The sequence below is a fragment of the Piliocolobus tephrosceles genome, chromosome 2 (genome assembly GCF_002776525.5).
Source record: "Piliocolobus tephrosceles isolate RC106 chromosome 2, ASM277652v3, whole genome shotgun sequence".
NCBI classification, from domain to species: domain Eukaryota; kingdom Metazoa; phylum Chordata; class Mammalia; order Primates; family Cercopithecidae; genus Piliocolobus; species Piliocolobus tephrosceles.
Window position 1 is genome coordinate 163,874,474 of NC_045435.1, and position 21,377 is coordinate 163,895,850.

At 40.9% G+C, this 21,377-nt stretch overlaps 1 protein-coding gene across 2 annotated transcripts in view; it reads left to right on the forward strand.

The window, feature by feature from the left end:
* Positions 1-8,620: 8,620 nt before the first annotated feature.
* Positions 8,621-21,377, forward strand: part of RASA2 (RAS p21 protein activator 2) — a 123,553-nt gene continuing 110,796 nt past the window's right edge. The window contains exon 1 of one of the 2 annotated variants that reach the window (XM_023192128.2): positions 8,621-8,818. In XM_023192128.2, coding sequence (XP_023047896.1) covers positions 8,686-8,818 — 133 coding nt within the window. In that variant the 5' untranslated portion in view covers positions 8,621-8,685. The remainder of the gene's footprint in view (positions 8,819-21,377) is intronic. The other variant, XM_023192129.2, reaches the window with a different exon arrangement.

Consider the following 21,377-nt stretch of genomic DNA (forward strand, 5'->3'; position numbering starts at 1 on the left):
AAGAAGAAGAAGAAGAAGAAGAAGAAGAAGAAGAAGAAGAAGAAGAAGAAGAAGAAGAAGAAGAAGAAGAAGAAGAAGAAGAAGAAGAAGAAGAAGAAGAAGAAGAACTGCTCTAGATTATATACTTGTATCTCATTTTTTAACAGTAGAATTCCTATCAGGACTTTGCTTCTTTGAATTCTACCCACTCAGGCACTGAACAACACAGACCTCAGCTTTGACAGGTTTACAAACACAGTGACCCTGTTAATACAAGAGATGTATTAACACACAGCAGAGATTCTCAACGGGGCAGTGATCTGTCTCCCAGAGGATATTTGGCAATGTCTCTAGACATTTTTGATAGTCACAACTGGAATATGCTGGTGGCATCTAGCAGATAGAGTCTAGGGTGCTGCTAAATGCCCTATAATGCACAGGACAGCTCCCAACAAGAAAGAATTACCCATCTTAACCAAAATGTCAACAGTGTCACAGTCAGGAAACCCTGAAATAGAGAAATGGAGGAAGGGCAGTTGTTTCCTTACAGCTTCCCTTTCCAATGACAAAATAAAAGACAGCTTTATTTCATTCGAAACACGTTTTCAAGTGTGTGGTATTTATTCTTAATCAGCACTACATACATATAATAATCTCAGCCAAACCATATAAATCAGTTTCCTAAAACCCTTTAAGGTAGAAGAATTCCCATTGAAGAATTCCAGATCCTGTGGAAAAAACAGAGTTGAGTAAAGAAGACGCCAGAAAATTTTGGAAAATCTTTGTAAATATTTGTATTTTCAATAGGAAATACAACAATATAATAAAACTAGCACACCAAATAAAATAGCTATGACATGTAAGACACGCTCATTATGGGTAATCAAGTTACTCTCTATGCTTTGCTCATGGCTAGAGAGAATCTTCAGAATCTACCTTATATCCTACCACGCCCCTCAAGAAACTTTAGCTGAGGTGTTAATACTTTTGTTTTGCCTTGTTGCAGATAAGACATTCACTAAGAAGGATTATTTGGAGTTAAGGGTGTTGGGGACAGTGGGATATTTCGCCTCCCATCCGGACGCTCTATAAATGCCTCTGAATTTTTATTTCAATCTCCCTGGCCCCTCTCTCCAACAGCCCTTCCAAGTTCTATCTCTGCACAGACAGCCCCAGAGTTCAATCCTAAGGACCCACCTTACCTGGCTTAAAACAACAATACACAAACTAGATGTTTTATATTCTGGTGGCCATTTCGAGTCAATTATTTGATAGGCCACCAGCTTTCATTTGTGGCTGTATATCCAAGGCAGTTTTCCAAAATTCAGTTACATGCTTATAAAATAAGTACCAATGTCTTTAGAACTAGATAAAATACAATTTATTAAAATATTTTATCTTTATACATGTGATAAGGAGTGAGGGGTTCGCTCCCTCATTCCATCCCCAGTCTTGCCCTCTGTTAGATGAAAGGCAGGAGGCAATTGCCTAGGAGAAGGCTACCAACAGCCCTGGCCTAGGCATGTCAATGCAGGCCTCTCTACTTCCCTTGGACTTTCAACTGTGAGCGCTAGGATACCAGGCCGGGCTGTTCCTAAAGACTCTGAGCCCAAGCAGTGTAGCTTTGGGCTTAGAGATGAGGAGGTAACCCTTCTTGCCAGCTTTGCTGAAAACGTTGGCTTTGGAAGCCCTGTGGGTTCTGACGGATAACGCTCTTGGCTTGGGCCTTGATGTTCTCATAGCAGGCATCATAAAGTGGTGAGGGTCCCTTTTTGTGACAGTGGCAGAGAAAGCCAGACCAGGAAAGGAAGACTATAACAAATCCAGCAACCCCATCATGTTCCCCACATCCTACTCTGCCAATGTAACCCACTAGGCACTCCTGAAAATCAATAATTGGGAAGAGGTTTAATTATTTGGGCAGGTAGAAAGCGGAGACAAGATAGAGAACTGTGGATTATTTATGTTAACAGGATTTCATTTATAGCCACAGACTGACGGGCTGCCTGGATATTTGGTCATAATAACAAGTGTGAAAACATCTTACAACTTTGAAATCCGTTTTCCCAGCGTCTACGACCACCCATTAAAAATCGAAGATGTTTGTATCTAGCCTACATCTAGACCACAGATTACGATCGATGAGCTTCTGCTCTCCTTGGCTGTCTCTGTCAAAAATGAGCTGCTTGTGACAGATGCAGCCCCAGCCCAGGGCGAGGATTGGAAACCCCAGACCCTGACTCTTTCCCTTTCTCCTTCCTCATCTGACTCCTGAGCTATTGCCTTTTCTCTGCACCTAAGCTTTCTGCAAAGCCCAGGCCTAACCAGCTAGTTCTGTGGTCTGCTCTGATTTCCCTTGTGGATTTTAAATTCAGAAGTCTAGGCTCATTTGTTAGCAGCTTCTCTGAACACACCATCTCATTTATTTGCTCATTCATTCATTCGTTCATTTATCAAACATTTAATAAGGGCCTTCTGCATTCTTCTATATTTTCTATGCACTAGGGAGGCAAAGACAAATAAAATATTGTCCAGTCTTTGAGACTGTTTCAGACAGGTAAACAAACAGGAATAGTAAATGTGTTATGAGCACTACAATGATTATATGTATTCATATATACAGGGTACCATAATGGCCTAAAGGAAAAAGAGGCCAGTTCTGTAGGACAAAGTCAGGAGGTGAAGGTTGGGCATTAAATATATTGAAATATTTTCATTTGAACTTAGGCACTATTATTGGAAGATAAGTATGTTGATATGGTGAACAGAGTTGGCTGCCAACTCCATGTCTTACTGCTCCCTTTTCTGTATCACAAGAGAACACTGGTTTGGTTCAGACTTCAGGTCTCAAGTAGCAATGTACTCTGGGAAGGAGGGTTCATCCCCAGACCCAGGGGTATCAATGTTGCTTAGACTAAGAAAATTATATATTCCTTGTGACTGTGAGAAAGCCTTAAGATACCTCATGGTGGTGATTTACAGGAAAGCTACTTGTAAAAGCTTTCCTCCCTAATATTAGGTTGGTGCAAAAGTAACTGTGATCTTGCAACTGAAAGTAATGAAAAAAACATTTTACAAAAAAAAAAAAAAAGAGAAAAAATACACCTTCCTGCCATTGGATGTTGAGATATTTGGAGCTACAGCAGCCATATTGTGACCATGAGGCAAAAGCCAAAAGAATTGCAAAGAAGCTAACCCAATAAAGTCCTGTTTATAAATAAAGGGCTATTGTGGGAGTCACTGGCTCCTCCTCCAGGTCAAGTTTCTACCCCTCTAGTCAGTTCTCCTTTCTGGAGTTCTACTTGGTCTCCAGGTACAGCCTGTGCCCTTCTCTGCTTGAATAAAGTTCTCCCATGTTTCTTTTATGGACCCAGCTTTCTGCTCTTTGAGGCTAAACCTAACCATCATTTTCGTCTCAAAAACATCATGGAAGCTGCTCAGAAGTTGCCCTATTAGGAGTGACCACTTCCCAGAATTGGGCTCTCCCAAACCCTCACCACTGGAAAAACTGCTCAGTGAGAGGTGTATCCTCCTAAGATGACAATGGAGTGAAGGGGTTAGGAATGTGCAACTGCAGCCAAAGCAGCTCTGTTTGGACCTGCATTCTTGAATCTCAGTCCTCATTGATGTTTTCCCACCTAGAGCTTTGTTGCAATAGGGGGCTTTGAGCCAGCTCCTTTCTGGCTCCACCTGAGTCTCCTTGCTCCTTTCTGAGAGTTTGGAAGAACTCAAGAGCATCACCTATCCAAACACCACTCCATTATTCTCCTAGAGCCTGGGGAAGGAACTAGAAGGTGACGTGTCGATCTCCAACCTGCCATGAGCACAGCCAGGTAGGTCTCCAGCTCCATACACCTTTTCTGACTACAGGAAGTGCAAACTTAAGTGTGCGCCAGCCAGGCTGAGTAACAGGGTTCTTGGCCTCAGGAGGTCTTAGCTGTGTCTTCAGAGAATGGAAATCAGCTGGGCCATGGCCTGAAGTCCTCTGGACTGGTTATTGCCAACTGAATGGAGCATGTCTCTAGGGTTCATGGTGAAAGGATGGATCTGATCTAACAACAAAATATCCTGAGTACAGAGCAGAAGATGAAACAAGTGAATGGCTGCACAACATTTCCAGTTTTCTTTTTACACTCATTGTTTTGTATGTTTTTATTTGTTTGGTTGGTTTTGAGATAGATAGATAGATAGATAGATAGATAGATAGATAGATAGATAGATAGATTGATTGATTTGGGGTCCCACTATGTTGCCCAGGCTAGTCTTGAACTCCTGGGCTCAAGTGATCCACCCAACTCGGCCTCCTAAAGTTCTGGGATTATAGGCATGAGTCACCATGCCCAGCCTACACCCATTGTTTTGTTTTATCACTCTAAAACGACAAGAGTGCACTGGAGATGGAATGGATATGGCAAAATAGTTCAAAAGGAGGGGGATTGAGAAATAACTGAAGTCACACTGACCTAAGGGCATCAACTGTATCATGCTCAGATATTCAGGCCTTTAAAGTTATCTTGCAAGAGCAGACCGAATTTGAAAAAAAAAAAAATTCTTTTTTTAGAGACAGGGTCTCTGTCTGTCACCCAGGCTGGAGTGCACTGGGATGATCATAGCTCACTGCAGCCTCAAATTCCTGAGCTCAAACAATCCTCCCACCTCAGCCTCCTGATTAGCTAGGAGTACAGGCAGGCACGTGCCACCATGCCCAGCTCATTTATTTGTTTATATTTGTAGAGACAGAGTCTCACAGTGTTGCCCAGGCTGGTCTTAAACTCCTAGCCTCAGGTGATTCTCCTGTCTCAGTTGGTATTACAACCGACTGTTGGATTACAGGTGTGAGCCAACACATCTGGCCTTGAAAATATTTGTACCGAAGGAGTTGGACATTTTAAGGTAAAAATTTGTCCACATTTTTGTCCACACAGCCTTGTCAATGGCCTTATTTGATCTTCAAATGAAATGTTGAAAGTAAGTTTTCTGAACATTTAAGGTCTCTCCTCACCTTCTACCACTCCAATTTTATTTTTTAAAATGCCAGTTGGATTTAGAGATTTTTTTTTATAATGTAACTGAGTGCATAATGCTTAACATCAAACAGTACTCTGATGGGCTAAATGGGGAAACCAAGTTATCAATGATCAAATGAACTTGCTTTCCCACCAGTCCACCAGAAACAGTTCTGTCTCATGAGTGTCCAGCCCTATGAAAATGATCTACATTTAAATATTAAAAAGCAAGCACATTTCTCTTCCCTCTCCTCACCAGAAAAAATGTAATAAATAACTCAAGGCCAGGAGATAACCCCTTACAATGCCATGTTATAGGTTGGCATATTCAAAAATATGCCATAACAGACAAGTTATGGAATTAGTTTCTAGTTGCAGGTTATAGTCTTCTTATTAAGAGACAACATAGTTTTCCTACATCATCTGCCATAAAGCAAGCCAATGTATGGGTTAAAATAACTGAATGAGTTTAAAACTGGTGAAGAAATAGGAAAAGACATAGTAGTGAATGGTTGCTCATCAGAACGAAGAGTGGTAGAGATAGGAGTGATGGTCTTTAAACACATTCATTAATAATTTGAGGAAGGAAGTGAAGTTCAAGTTTGTGATGATGCAATATTGTTCCAGTTACTAAACATCATGAAGAAAAGAGAGGAACTCTAGATGAATTTAAAACACAATGCAAGGGCAATAAGGGGAATGAGATGTAACAGCCTTCTTGTAATTATACTGTATGTATTGTTAGTCTTTAGAAAACTTTATTTTCCAAGTATTTTATATTAAGGAAACACTGACATTACCCAAGAGCTCTTCAAAGTAGGCAAGTATCAGTAAAACCAGAATAATTAGAAGTGACTTCGGATGAAAAAGCAATGGAGTTTGGGGATTTTAGTGAAACGGTGTAAGTCTGAAATCTGCAACAGGAAGACTGCTTGGAAGAACAAAAAAAGTGGAATGTCACTTTATGTAAAATTGTTTTCACACCTTCAGTGACCATTTAGTAACAGAGTTACGCACTTGGGGTTAGGCCAGTGATAAAGAAGGGAAATTAGAAGACTTTGACACTAACGGACAAAGATGTTGATACTTTGTCCATTGGATACATTTGTCCGTTTGTACATTGATACTTTACCCATGGATACATTTGTCCAAAGGTTCAAATAATTTCTCTGTTTATTGGAGAAAGAAATAGATGCATGAGGCATCACTTGGCTAGGCAGGAGGAAGGCCAGAATCAGGCTGGTGAGAAAAGGGGCTCAGTGTGGTCGGAGATCAGAGGAGTCAGGTAGGCTGGATCCAGTCCCAACACTTGACTGAAGAATTTGAACTTTAGTCATTTCTAGCGTTGTTCGTGACCTGTAGTGTGCTCTTGCTAGCTGGCTGAAGGGATAAATGAAGCCATTGATGTCTTCTTGAGCAGGCAACTGACAAGCTCCTTTTTTTTTTCGTTAGGGAAGTTAATTTAAGTGGTATGTAGGAGGAATGAGGGGGATAGGGGACTTATTACAAGAGTTCCAGTCAAAAGCATGAGGTCAGTTACTGAGGTAATCCTACTAGGTGCTCAGCATTCCACTAGACGCTTCACATCCTGCTCCCAATAATTATTTAATCTTAATAACAACTCTTCAAAGAAGAAAGTTTAGTATTTCCACTTTACTGTTAAAGAAACAGGTTCAACCGGGCGCAGTGGCTTACACCCAGCACTTTGGGAGGCTGACATGGACGGATCACTTGAGCCCAGGAGTTCGAGACCAGCCTGGGCAACATGGCGAAACCCCCATCTATACCAAAAATACAAAAATTAACTGGACATGGTGGCACACACCTGTAGTCCCAGCTACTTAGGAGGCTGAGGTGGGAGGATCACTTGAGCCCAGGAAGTTGAGGCTGCAGTGAGCTGAGATCGTGCCACTGCACTCCAGCCTAGGCAACAGAACAAGACTGTCTCAAAAAAAAAAAAAAAAAAAAAAAAAAAAAAAAAAAAAAAAAAGAAAGAAAAAGAAAAAAAGACAGACAAGAAAAGAAACAGGTTTAGGAAGGTTGAGTAACTTGCCCAAATGTAAAAGGGGTAAAAACAGGCTCTGTGTCTGATTCTAAAAAGGAATGCCTTTAAAAATAAGGGGGAAAAAAACCCTGTAACACGTTGATACTCTTTAAATGAGAATAATTTTAACAAGGGCAATGACAGAGAATGGAAAGGAAGGAAGAGATTTCAGCAGAGTCAGAAGGATGTGGCAACTGAAAACAGTACTGGGACAAGGGATAAGAAAAAGTCAAAGTTTCTGGCCTGAATAACAGTATAAAGTGTGAACTCAGATTTGGAAAGGAAGACAGGAAATTAAGTTTTGGACTTATGTTTGAAATGACAGCAAAACATTCATATAAGAGGAGGTGGTTCACTTTATCCAAACAGGTGTAAAGATCACATGGGGGAATAGGGGTCACCCGCAACACAGGCAGAACTGGAAGCTTCGCTGGCCAGGTCCATGTTAAACTGACCATTCTCTGCAGCTGTCCAGCCTTTGCACAGGCGGCACGTTTGTCTTCAGTTTTCAGGTTTCCCCGTCCTATTTCTTATCTCCCAGTGCCTCTGGCCTTCTCTGTGTCTCCCTCCAGATTGAGCTGGAGCTCTCTTCATCTTAACCTTTGTGTAGTCTCTGAGGTCTGAGGCCATCACTATGTTTGACCCTTAAAAATATTTGTTGACTGACTGGCTTATTCCTGTTGTTGCCCTGGAAAAGAATTACCCTGCCCGATTAAGTCACAGTTTCTTCCTTCTTAGGGCAGCGTAGTTAACAACCTCAACACCAGGAAATTGTCTTCCTCACCACATACCAGGGTATTATTCATGCAGTTTACTCACTGTAAAGAGTTCCCTTGAAATAAAGCTAACAATTAGTCAAAGATTTACACATTTCCTAGGGTCAGTCAACTTTTTAACAAAGCCCACTTTTAGTAGTGGTGGTGGTGGGGGGAACGCTTCTTTGCTTTTTCTGTTCCTGAAATACAAAAGTGATGGTAAATGCTTCAGAATTTCTCTATGAGAGGATCTCAGGCGCTGCACTCACGCTGGAGTTGGGGGTTGACGGTCCTTTTCTTGAACCAGCTTTTGCAGAAAAGTGGTCCTAGTAAAGGGTATTTGTGTGGGAGGAGTTTGGCTTGCCGGCGGGGAGTATTTGGATAATACTGGAAGAGTCTCAAATGCATCTCTTGCCTCCTTTTGAATAAGATACTTTTGAGGTCCACCCACCTGCCAAATTCCATTCTATTTTCTTCCCACAGGGAGTTTCCCTGATTGGGAAGGGCCTGTATTTCCCGCCAGCGTTAGATGTGCAGGTCTGTTCACTGGGGGAGCCCAACTCCCGTGAGGATTTAGGGGTCACTGGAGGGCCGGAGCTTTCTCCTGGAGGGGATTTTAAGGCCGCTCAGAGCCACCACTGGGAGCCACCCTTAGCCAGCGCCCCAAGCCGGGAGTGCGGTTCTCGCCAGGGCAGCCTGGCTCGGGTTAGGCGAGGGCGGTGAATGGAGACCCGGGTGTGGCGGGGGCGGGGGCGGGGCGGCGGCGGGCGGGGCGGGGCGAGTCAGGCCGCGGCCCGGGGGCGGGGCCAGGCGCGCGGCTCTCCTAGGCCTAGGCCGCCGCTGGGCTCCGCCTCGCCCGGCTACGCAGGCGGCAGGGCTGCGGCACGGGCCGGGCGGCACCATGGCGGCGGCGGCGCCTGCTGCTGCGGCGGCTTCTTCCGAGGCGCCGGCGGCGAGTGCAACTGCAGAGCCCGAGGCCGGGGACGAGGACAGTCGCGACGTTCGAGTGTTGCAGAGCCTGCGGGGCAAGATCTGTAAGCGGGGGCTGGGCTGAGGGGACGCGCTGGCGGCGCCGAGCGCGAGGCTGAGGGGGCGGCGGGTGCGCGGCGGTGGCGGCGCCGAGCTGCGATGGGATCGCGGGCCCGGGAGGGGGCCTGGGCCAGGCGCGGGTGAGGCTGGAAGGGGGTGTGTTGGGGGGCGGCGTCGCCTCGATGGGGCGGCGTGGGCCGGGGCTGCTGCTCTCCGGAGGGAGTGGGAGTTGGAGATTGGCCTGGGGTAGGAGAGCTCGGGCTGCGCTGGCTTGAGGGGCTCGGTCCTGGGGAGCGGCCTGGACGCGGGGATGCCGGAGCCCGGGGCGCGGCCGGGGGCGCGGTCCGGGGGCGTGAGGAGCTTCCGGCCGCCCTCAGATTCGGGCCTTGGCGCGGCTGCGGCCGCTGGGGAGCGGCCCCGCGGTGGGAGCCGAGCAGTAATTATGCGGAGGCGCGGCGGGAGGAGGTGGCGAGCCGGGAAGTGGGGCTGGCCCGAGGGGAGGGGGCTGCTCGTTTCCTGGACTCGGCGAGCCTGGGAGAGGTTGAAAAAGGCGCCCTGAGCTGCAGGAAACGGGCCGCCCTGGGGCCCGAGTGGCCACCGCGCGGGCTGTTCGCGGGTGAGCGCCCCGGGAGGAGCTCGGCAGGACACCTGTACTTGCCCCACCTCGCTGCGGCGGGGACTTGAATCGAGGGACGGCGTGACAGGCGGGACTTCAGGCAGGATGTAGTGGCTTCCTGTGAGCAGGTCTCAAAACACAATCACCCAGCCCGCACTCAGCCCGCTTAATTCCCTTCCTTCTCATGCGTGTAATTGCTACTTTAGTGAGCGAGCCTACCAGTTGACTAAGAAATTTTGCTCAGTGTTGTCCGAGCATTACTGTGGACAGATCATTTGAGTTCTGTCATTTGAATATTTGATTTGTAAAAACGACCCTTTGGTGTCAGGTTGCCATTTTTTTTCACAGTAGTTTATTTAGATGAAGCGTTTTTTGTTTTCTGTTTGTAAGAGAGATCAATAAAATTTATTTTTGCATTTGTCGAAAATTAGCATTATTTTCTTCATGCAGTATTCTCAGATTGGAAACATGCTTCATGTTTCTTGTAAATAACCCTCAATTATGAGGGCGTACTTTTCACTTTGAAGAAAATTGACTTGCATCAAAGTGGCTAACAATTCTTTCTTGGGCAGGATGTAATGTTTTCCTCTCCTCTAATAGCGATACTGTTAGTTGAGCTCACATTCTCCCACTTTTTCTCTTTCCAGGTTGTTCCCCCTTTCAGGTATTTGGGATTTTATGAAACCTCAGAAGCAAACATGTTACATTTTCTTTTCTTTTTATTCTCTGAGGTAGTCCTGGGGCTCTTAAGAGATTACAGTTATTAAAACCTGGAAAGTGACACCAGAGAGGTAGATCCTAGTTCCCAAAATTAAAATTACTTTCTAGGGCATAAAACCCTTTCAGAATTCAGATTAAATTTTATTTTTTTGTTTTTTCTGTAACCTTATATTTGAGGGGAAAATTTTATTTTCAACTTTTGCATATATCTAATTTAATATATGGGCCAAAGTTTCTCCCTTTATGTGATTTTCCAGACTTTTACCACTTTCTTAGTGTCACTTGATACTAGGCGTTGTCTGTGGGAGCCTCACTGGTATGTAACTGCAGGTTGTACCATGGAACTACATACACACATGTCTTGGAATTGAGGGTTAGGGTTTCCCAAAGGACTTAGTTGTCCTGTGCTTTTGTCTGCCCCATGCCAAAGACCACTAAGAACAGTTTTGTAAGTGAAACTTGGGTCTACATATTAAAAAAAAGAAAAGCGAATAACCTACTTTGTTTCTATGGTTAAAGCAACCCTGGCTTAGAGATTGATCATCCACCTGCTGGGAATGATATTACTGCTTTAACTGCAGTTGCAGTATTATATCTGTTATCCTAGTCAGTTTCTTGCTTTTTAAATTGCTTATCTTATAGCTCAGGTTATGGAGTGTCTGCTTTGTAGAAAAAAATGTATTTGTATGCTTACATACAGAAGCTACCTTCCCATTTCTTTGTCCTCCTTTTGACTGGTGTAATCCACAGTTGGTTGACATTCAGAACCTTGTGAAGAGATGCTGTTTTCTGTTTCCCTGAAACTAACATGTGGGTTTTGTAGGGTGGGGACTGAGAGGTTAGAAGAGTCATTAGCAGGTGCCAAGGTCACAGAAATGAGACAGTGGTGGTTCTGACAAGATATTAAGCAGCTTGGTGAGTGTGTAACCATGTCAGCTTTTCTCTTCACCACAGTGGGAAACCTTGGAAGAAAGCCTGATAGTACCCACTAGGAGATGTGTTGGCAGATCTTATACTACTGATTGAGAGCCTCCTTTCTGGAGAGTTAGAAGTCTGTAGGGGCTGAAAATTAGCCTGAAGAAATTTTCTTATTTCTGGACGTGCATATGACCTTTTAACTGCAACTCACCCCAGTGAAAAGTGAGGATGGATTGGTTTATGTATCTTGAACATTCAAGAGATAATAGTCCATAACCTTCTTTAGGGATTTCATTCCCACAGTTATTTCCCCTTATACTTCACAAAGTGAAATGTCTGTTAGTTGGACAGATATTTGTCTATTGAACAAGAGGAAACTTAACAAAAAGTGGTAACCAAAAAGGTGGAGGTCACAAAATAACAACATGAAACCCCAATGTATACAAAGGAGGAAGCCCCAATCCCCCTTTTTTGCTTGAGTGTGCAGTTTTTTTTTTGTTTGTTTTTTGTTTTTTGCCGGGGGGCTGGGGAAGAGGGAAGAAGGGGCATGCAAATGTGTTTCAGGTGTTTTATATGTGCACAAATGAACCCAGGGAGTTCGGGATCCATCTACAAGACAAAATATTGTTGGCAACCCTGGATTTGCTGTAGTTTGCGCTAGGAAACCATGACAGCTCTGAATTTTCTGCTTCCTTAAACTTTTTCAAGAGGTGAGTTTGGTTGTTTGATATCCTAAGGTTGATAAAGGAAATTAGGGGTGTACTCGACTCCATTCTTTGGTCTGAATTGTGTAGCGAGTAGCAGGTATGCTAGCACACCTGAAACACATTCACATGCTCTCTCCTCCCCTCAAAAAAAAAAAAAAAAAACCGTACTCAAGCAGAAAAGAGGGATCTTCAGGCTTTATGCTGTTATTTGGTGACCTCCTTTTTGATTAGCACTTGTTAAGTTTCCTCTTATCCAATTAAATTAGATTGTAAAAATGTTGTGGAAAGCACCCGTGCCACCCCATGTGTGGGCTTATCTACTCGAGGAATACCAGATCAATGAGAGAACCAAATGTGAAAATTTTGTGTCAATTTTCAGATGTGTGGTACGGTGCGAGATCTGTGGGACCATGTGTTCCAAGAGTCACTTGGTTTCTCTGATGTCTTCAGACCAAGAATAGCCTAGGGTTATTTGACTGGAGTAGGGAAGATCTATAGGGTATGGTTAAGTGCTTGAGCTTAGAGGCCTGGTGAAGAAGTTAGTTACCTTGGTTTGAATATTCACCTGATTTCCAACTTTTGTTAACGTCTTTGGGCCTCCATATTCTCGTATATAAAATGAGGATAGTAAATACACCTATCTCACAGGATTTCTATGAGGTTTCAATAAGCCTCCCTCCCTGCTCTGCCCCTCCTCATCTCTGCCCGCTCTTTCTCACTCCCCAGGATCTGGGTCATACACAGACCATCTCTTAGGAAGGAGTAAAGTAGGAGATAAAAACTAATCTTTATCTGATGTTCTTGTCCAACATGTACTGGCATTTCCAGGTGTACAAAGCTGATTAAAATCTGAAGACCTGTATTCTTTTTTAAACGTTGTTAATTAATCTTCATATGGCGTTAGCCAGCTCACTTACCTTGGAGCTTACCTTCTGCATCTTTTAAATGGGAATAATGCTTTCCCACTATCCATTGTATACATGTTGTTCCTTCTGCTTGGGATTGTCTTTCTTCTTTACCCCACTCTACCTTTATGTCAGGAAGCTGCTACTCATCCCTCAAAAGCCTTCTCTATGTGATCTCCTTCCCAAAACCTTCTGAGACACTTCCAGCGCCATCTCTGGCCAGAGGATGTTAGGACTTTCTGCTGCTAAGGAATCAAAATTCCTTGTTCATTCCCTTATTATAGCACATTTCATATAAATCATTTGTTCACTTCTCCTGTTAGATTGTGAACTCTTTAAAGATAGAATTCATTCTTGTTCATTTTTTAAAAATCATCCCAGTCTCAGCACAGTGCCTAGAACAGAATAGGCCTTTAGAAAATGCCCTACCTCACAATGTTATCCTGTGGATAATTACTTATTATTAGGGCATTTGAATATTGTTACTAATTGGTCCTGGAGCTTGGAAAAGAAAATCTCATATTCATACTTTACACATTGTTTTAATTTGACATGACAGGTTTGAATAAAACTATCTATTTAATTCTGTGAAGTATAAATCAAAACATTTTATTGACTATCCAGTAGAGTTGAGTGGAGGAGATTAAAAAGGGTGTATTCATGCTAAGAGTTCATTTTTATCAGATATTTGAAATGAGATGATGAGTTATTTAGGATGGAGGAAGAATCCATCTTTCAGATGGGTAGAAACTGGGGAGAAAAGCGTTCTTTGTAAAAGTTCACAGAGCAGTCTGCTAATCATTTGCTCTGCGGAAGATGGGAGGTAAACCTCAATGAGTTCATAGAGTTGTTTTTTTTTTTTAAACTTAGAACTCTTTGAATAGACCCTTAAGTGACTAATATAGCCAGAATAAAACCATCGTTTTATCCTTTAATCTTTGCTGCTAATTGTATTTCCTTGTTAATGTGCTTTATGAAATTATTTGACAATAATATCAGATTACATGTTTTTGCTACTAATAAAGTTCTATTCTCTTTTGAGAACTGCGAACAAAATTTTGTTGTGTAGTCATATGTTCGTGTAAGTTAAGCTTTTTAAAAATCATCCCAGTGTATTAATACGCACATCCCAGTGTGTATTAAGACATTTTTATGGCATCTCTTTAGCTTTGTAGGTAATTTTAGTCATCAGAAATCCCTATTTAAAGTGATAAACATTAAAAGGTTATGTCAGTACACATACAGAGAACTATAAATGACAAATTTGTTTTCCTGTCATTAATGACAATGACTTTGGGCAAATTCTTTAACCTTGCTGAGCCCATATTTCCTTACTTGTAAAATGAGAGGTTTGGATGTGGTCTTTAACATCCCTTCTACCATTTTGATTATTGCTTTTTAACTTGAACCATTTGCTTCAAGACAGTGTATCAGATGCTTTATTTTAGTGTTTAAATGTATTTAGTACATTTGTTTTGCATGATTCCCTATTTTTAAAATATTTAAGATTTATTAGATAAGAGTGTTTGAATTCTAAATTTTTTTCCCGTAACCATTAATTAATTCAGCAGTATATAATACATATTTGAGGGTCTGTTAAGAGATACTAACCCACTGGACTGAAATGGGCCTAAGCTGTGAATCGGATGAAAGATCCTATTTTATCCTAAAGTCTATACTAAGCAATATTTATTTTTAGACATCTGTATTCTTAGACAATTACAGAGATTTAAAGCTGGACGGTAGAGAACATGAAGGTAGAGAAAATAAAGGTTCTTGCCCTTCGTTTTACAAATGAATCTAACAGAGATAGCAAGTGTCACACAGTTGATGGCCTGTTCAGCACTAGTCCACTATTATCAAAGTTCCTTCTAGAATGTTATATGAGATTAACTTATTACTATGGATGTTGCAAATGTAGTACATTTAATACACAGAGATTATACTAATCTCTTTATATATTGAGAGGTGGTAATAAGATTTTCAATGTGCCATCTACACACTCTCAACTGTTCCTTCTTAAGAACTTTGTGAAGTGGTTAGGATTAGTGATGAAACTATGGTTATGACCTAGGTAGAGATTGAACCTGGATGTTTACTTACTTGTGCCATGGTGTACCTCAGCTCTTTTCAGTTCTGACTGTCTGTCACCATCACCTGTGAACTAAAAAAATTATGCCTAGACTCTACCCAAGAGCTTCTAAGTCAGAATTTCTGGGTTTCAAAAGTTCCATAGGGGGTGATGTTGGGCAGCTAGGACGGTGAATTTCTGCTTTTGTCACAAATAGATTAGCCACAAACCCTACCTAAGTGATAGCAACCTGCTGTGCTATCATTTAAAAGGTACCAGTGGAAAGTTTGGTGTAGTTACAGTGAGGTTTTAGTTTGTTTGCATGTATATTTGATGTATTAATTCTATTTGATTAGGTAACACGAACACTTGGTACAAAATTCAAGATATACAAAACAGTATATACATTGAAAAGTGTTCCTTCCTTTCATTATCTTGTAGCCATTCCCTCCCCAGAAGCAAGCATTACCAATTTGTTATATCCTTTTTGTTGTGTGTTCTTCCAGAAATTAAGCATTTACATAGATTTATGTGCACTAATATATTCCTTCCACCAACATACAAATTGTAGCAAAATATATACATTTTTCTGTATCTTGCTTTTTTACACTTAACAACATAGCTTGAAGATTTTTCACTTTCACATAAAGAGAGAGCTGCTTATTTTTTAAACAACTGCATAATATTTCATCATTTGGCTGTACCACAGTTTGTTTAGCCAGTCCCCTATTAGTTGACACTCAGGTTGTTAACAGTCATTGCTATTACAAACATTACTACAATGAATAACCTTGTAAGCCTGTCATTTTTAATATGAGTGTCTGTCTGTAGGATACATTTCTGGATGTTAAATTGATGAATTGAAGGATATGTGCATTTTTATTTTGGAAAGACAATGCTAAACTATAGCAATTTAAGCTCTCACCAGCAGTGTATGAATGCTTATTTCTTTATACATAGGGTGTATTTTAAAACTTCTTGATTTTTACTGGTCTGTGAAATAAAAAGAAACGTTTAATTTGTAGTTTTAATTTGCACTTTTAAATGAGAATGAGGATTACTCTGTCTCCAGGCTGGAGTGCAGTGGCGCCATCTCAGCTCACTGCAACCTCCGCCTCCTGGGTTCCAGCGATTCTCCTGCCTCAGCCTCCCGAGTAGCTGGGATTACAGGCACGTGCCACCACACCCAGCTAATTTTTGTATTTTTGGTAGAGACTGGGTTTCACCGTGTTGGTCAGGATAGTCTCGATCTCCTGATCTTGTGATCTGCCTGCCTCAGCCTCCCAAAGTGCTGGGATTACAGCTGTGAGCCACTGTGCCCGGCCCTAATTTTTAAATTTTAAATTTTAAATTTTTCTAAGGCTTGAAATTAAGTTACAGGATCTCTTCATATTTTTAAGAGCCAATTTTTTTTCCCCATGTTTTTGGTGTGTTACATGAGCTTGTCTATTTTGTCCTTTATTTCTGATAAGTTATTGTCTTGTTGATTTGTGAGAAAATGCTTTATGCTGTAAGGAAGTTAGCTATTATTTTAAAATCTGTGCAAAGATTTTAAAAATCTATATACTTTGGCTGATGCCTGAATTTATTCTTAAGTTGATAGTGAGATCCAGTGAGGGCAGTCAGTTGTAAGTTTCATCTACTTGTATAATGTCTGATGGTCGAGAAATTGAGAAAGAACTACTGGAGGAAAGGTAAGTGAAGACTTACAAACAGAAGTTAAAAGACAATAGATTGGTAGAAAATATTTGCAGTGTATCTTTCAGACAAACAAAACGTGTATAACACTTAATCCTTTGCTAGGCACTGTTTTAAAGCACTTTGTGCATATTAACTAATTTAATCCTTACAGTAACTCTCAAAATACCATTATTATCCCCATTTTACACATTATGAGAAAACAGATACACAATAGCTAAGCTAAGTAAGTTGACCAAGGTTAGATGGCTGGTGAATGGTGGAGCTATCAATCAGACTGGGCAGATAGGCTCTAGAGTCCATCCTGTTAACTCTTAACCTACTATGCTATTATGCCTCTCTGTTATGTCTAGATTATATAAGTACTTCATACAGACTTAAAAACAAGAGGCCATTAGAAAAATAAAGGATACGAATAGGCATTTCACAGGAAAGGAAATACAAATGTCCAGTAAATGTGAAAATATTGGTAAAGTAAAAATTAATCAGGGAAATAAAATTTTAAAACATCATCAATTTACAAAAAAGGAAAGTTTGTCTCAGTCTTTGGTGAGGGTTTAGGGAAATAAGTATTGTCCTCGTTGTTGCTGTGAGTTTAAATTGATAAAGCAATGTTGGAGAGCATTTTGGCTATATCTATTAAAAATTTAAATGTCTATACTCCATGCATTTTTACTTCTGCCTATTTGCCCTATATCAGCAGTTGTACATTTACAGAAGAGGCATATACGAAGTTGTTTGATGTTGCCTTGTTGGTAAAACAGAATAGTTGGAGACGACTTAAATGTACATCGGTAGGAAAATGGATAATATGTTCATACACATATTCTATAGCAACTGAAAAGAATGAGGTGTGTCTATGTTATGAAAGGAAAGAACTCCAGGATGTCTTGTTGGGTAAAAACAGCAAGTTGTTAGAGTAATATGTGTAGTATCCTATATATTTTTTAAAATCTCAAAACATTTTACTTTTCTGCATGTAGATGGATAAATACGTAAAAAGAGGTCTGAACACAGTTGTACAGATAACAGTGATTGCCTCAATGGTGGATAAAGGGAGTTAGCCTTACCTGTAATGGTTTAATTTCCTGTAGGGAGTATATTTATATATTATCAAAAGTAACTCTTTATATAAATGAACTTGATACAGTGTTAATCTTAAGCTGTACCAGTCTCTCTTGCTCTACTTTGGAAGACTATTCTATCTGCAAAAACAAGAGTAATCAAATGTTAGGTTTTGTAACATTTTGAGTGCGTATAGAAGAAATAAAGTCAACTTTTCCGTTAAGTTTTTTTTTGGTAACTTTTGATATAATTTCAAACTTACAAATTGTAAGAATACGTGGGGGGTGGGGGTGGCGGTGGATGGCTTGAGCTCAGGAGTTTGATTGAGACCAGCCTGGGCAACATGGCAAAACCCCGTTTCTACAAAAAAAAAAAAAAAAAAAAAGCCAGGCATAGTGGCATAGTGGTCTTTGTCTTTAGCCCTAGCTATTAATAGTTGGAATGCTGAGGCCAGAGAATCACTTGAACCCAGCAGGTTGAGGCTGCAGTGAGCAGAGGTCGCACCACTGCACTCCAGCCTGGGTGACAAAGTGAGACCCTGTCTCAAAAAAAAAAAAAAAAAAAAAGTAAGAATAATACAGCAAATTCTTACGAACTTTGCCTGTTTGACTAGTTGTTTATGTTAGAAAAACTTTTTAAACATTTAATACATTGTTTCAGAGAAATGTGGTAAAAGGGGTCTGAAAAATTTTGATCCTTTAAAATATGACATTTGTGTGAGCGGTACAGAATTTTAGTTTTGAATTTTGCGGTTTTATATAAAATATTCTTGGTAGATAGGGTGAACTAATGTTTATTGAGTATTTACTGGTTTCCAGATACTGTGTTAGGATACTTTGCAAAATATTTCATGTAATCCAATTTAATGAAGAAGATTGTTATTCCTATTTTAGAGAGGAAGCAACAGACAGAGGTTACTTGCTCAGGACTATAAGGCAGCAGAGCCAAGTTTTCAGAAAGTCTTTATGTTACCAAAGCCCACATTCCTTTCTTTACAAAGCTGCTTGTCAGATGATATATTGGAGGGAATTGATGAGTACATTTATGTTGTCAGGAAGTTGATAATTAACTCCTAAATTGGCTATGGTCTAATGTAATGGATATGCAGTAAAATTATGATGTTTGATTGCTATAAGAATTTATGTTCTGGCCTGTTTTGGGGGTTCACGAATATAATTATTTTAGCTGCCTAACTGCTTATGTCGGTTTGTATGTACTTTTGAGTGGTTCTTGAATATGTTTGCACACATACATACACATACACACCTTTGTATGCTCATGGGTGCGACTTCTTTATGTGTCTGGGTGTCTTTTTTTGGGGGGGCTGGGCAAGATCAATATGAGTCCTGTTTTGGCTCCCTGGATGCTGTTACCAGAAGTAACAGCCATATCTCATATATAGCCTGTCCGTGTAGCCCTGAGTTCTGCCAGCACCTGGCTTTGTGCCTTCCTTTCATTTGCCATACCAGGCTCTCTTGGTCACCTTAGTAGTCTTGCTCAGCTTCATGTAGCTATAGGTACCATTGGCTTAGCCCAGAAGTGATTCCTACCATATGTACTTCAGAGTTTGGTTTGCCACTTGAGAAGGGGGGCTGTAGGGAGCTTGGAGACCAGCACACATTCAAAACTGAAACCGGAAGTGGGCAAAGCAAACCACAGGAAGATCCTGCCCGCAACTTGGTGACGTATCTATATAACCCATAGACACTTCCTGGCAATACCTTGTGAAACTTGCCTTTTCGTGTATAGTAGTTTCCTAACTTCTTATTCTAGACTAAGCTTCAGTCAGAAGTGATTAATATGATAGCAATGTAGATAACTGTATGATAGTTATTGTGCACATGACTTCTATGCAGCAACTAGCCCCTGATTATGTTCTGCAGACTTTACCACTGAGGAGTTGCAATAGTATTTATGCTTTTACTTTGACTTGTCTTGTCACTAGCCATGGTCTTATTTATGTGTAATTGTACTTACATATAGTTCAGGTTTTATACCCACAAAAATCCTTATGATATATTACCATTATATAGGATTGTCTTGTTTATGTGGAATTGTACTTATATATAGTTCAGGTTTTATAGCCACACGCACGCACACAAGAACAGTTCTTTGCTTCACTGAGTCTAGGCTAGCCACCCAAACTGTGTCATATTCCTAGAGTCCTGTGCCCACTCAAGTGTTTGCTCATTGGTACTACCTCATTTTATCATAGTGCCTTGTTCTTAGGCAGAAGCAGATTTCTGGTAGGAGTTATTTAATGTGTTGATTTTTTTTTTTTTTTTTTTTTTTTAGACGGAATCTCGCTCTGTCACCAGGCTGGAGTGCAGTGGTGCAATCTCAGTTCACTGCAGCCTTTGCCTCCCAGGTTCAACAATTCTCCTACCTCAGCCTCCGGAGTAGCTGGGACTACAGGCGTGCACCACCATGCCCAGTAGTAGAGGTGGCATTTCACCATGTTAGCCAGGATGGTCTCGATCTCCTGACCTCGTGATCCACCCACCTCAGCCTCCCAAAGTGCTGGCATTACAGGCATGAGCCACCATGCCCGGCCAACGTGTTGATTTTTTAAAGATTACCAATTGAGTGGGATTATAGAATCTTGGATTATTTTACAGATACAAGTCATTTGCCAGGAGTGAGGAAAATTGCTTGACAACTTAGTTATCTCACCATGTTAATTTATGCACTGGAAAACTCTGCTTACTGGTAGATATTCCAGCAGTTACCATATGCCTATTGGTACCATTTCTCGTTCTATGTCTAATTAGTATCACAAATGTGTAACTTTCCAGTGGTGTTTTCGAGATGTCAATTAAGGAGCCACTAAGGAGGGAAATAACAGCTACATAACTTTTATCTTTTCAGTAGTTCTTGACACTCCCCCCTCCTTTTTTTTATTTTTGTTTCTTCATACACCTGCAGCAATCTGATGTACTCTGAAGGGGGTAAATTTGAGACTCTTTGGAAGGTCATGTGTGATAAAGGCAGTTCTTCTCTTCCTTTCTCTATTCAGAACAGTTAAAGATAAATCAATGGGAGTGTTTTTGTCTTTTGTAAGATTCATTTATTATATACAAAATATTTTTTAAGTGTGTGAAAACTGATTGAATGATAAAGGCTAAGGTAGCATGTTTAAAGCATGGTTTTCTGCTACTTTTCTAGTAATCACTTAACCTCTCTGAGTCTCAGCTTCCTTGTCTACAAATTAGGAATAGTAGTTTTACTAATCATATAGCATGGTTGTGAAAAGGTTAAATGACTTGGTATGCTGCCTGGCATTTTGTGCTCAGTTAAGCGTTGGCTCTAACATGAGCGATAGTGATACTCATAAAGTATCTTTTCATAGTTTTCTTAATGGATAACTTATTTGATGGAAATGTACTGGAGTATTCGTACTTACATGTATATCCAGTTATTGTAATGTTCATAAGGTTAAACTGGCAATAAGTAGTAATATCTGAAAACATTAGAAATCAGTGTTTCTCTGTGCTTTTTAAATTTCAAGGGTTGTCTCTCAGATCTTAGAGCTATGGAGAACCTAGGAGATTAACTGGCTAAGGAGTTGCAAGCTCAAATATACACAGACCAGGTATAACGCAGTAAAGCCCAGCGGGGATTATTATGATTTAGTAAGATACACCTGTCTGCAGTTTCCACTCAAAATCATTTTGCCAGATTTTGATTATTAAAGAGAAACCAGAAATACAAATTTATTTATTGTTAGCTCTCAGTTTCTAGATGGTCACAAATTATTTTTTAAATACCTTGCAGGTCAAACAAATCTCTGGCTAGCCAACCCCAGATTTGTATCCTCATTTTAGAGATGTGGAGCTTGAGGTATAAAGGTTGGACATGTTGCCA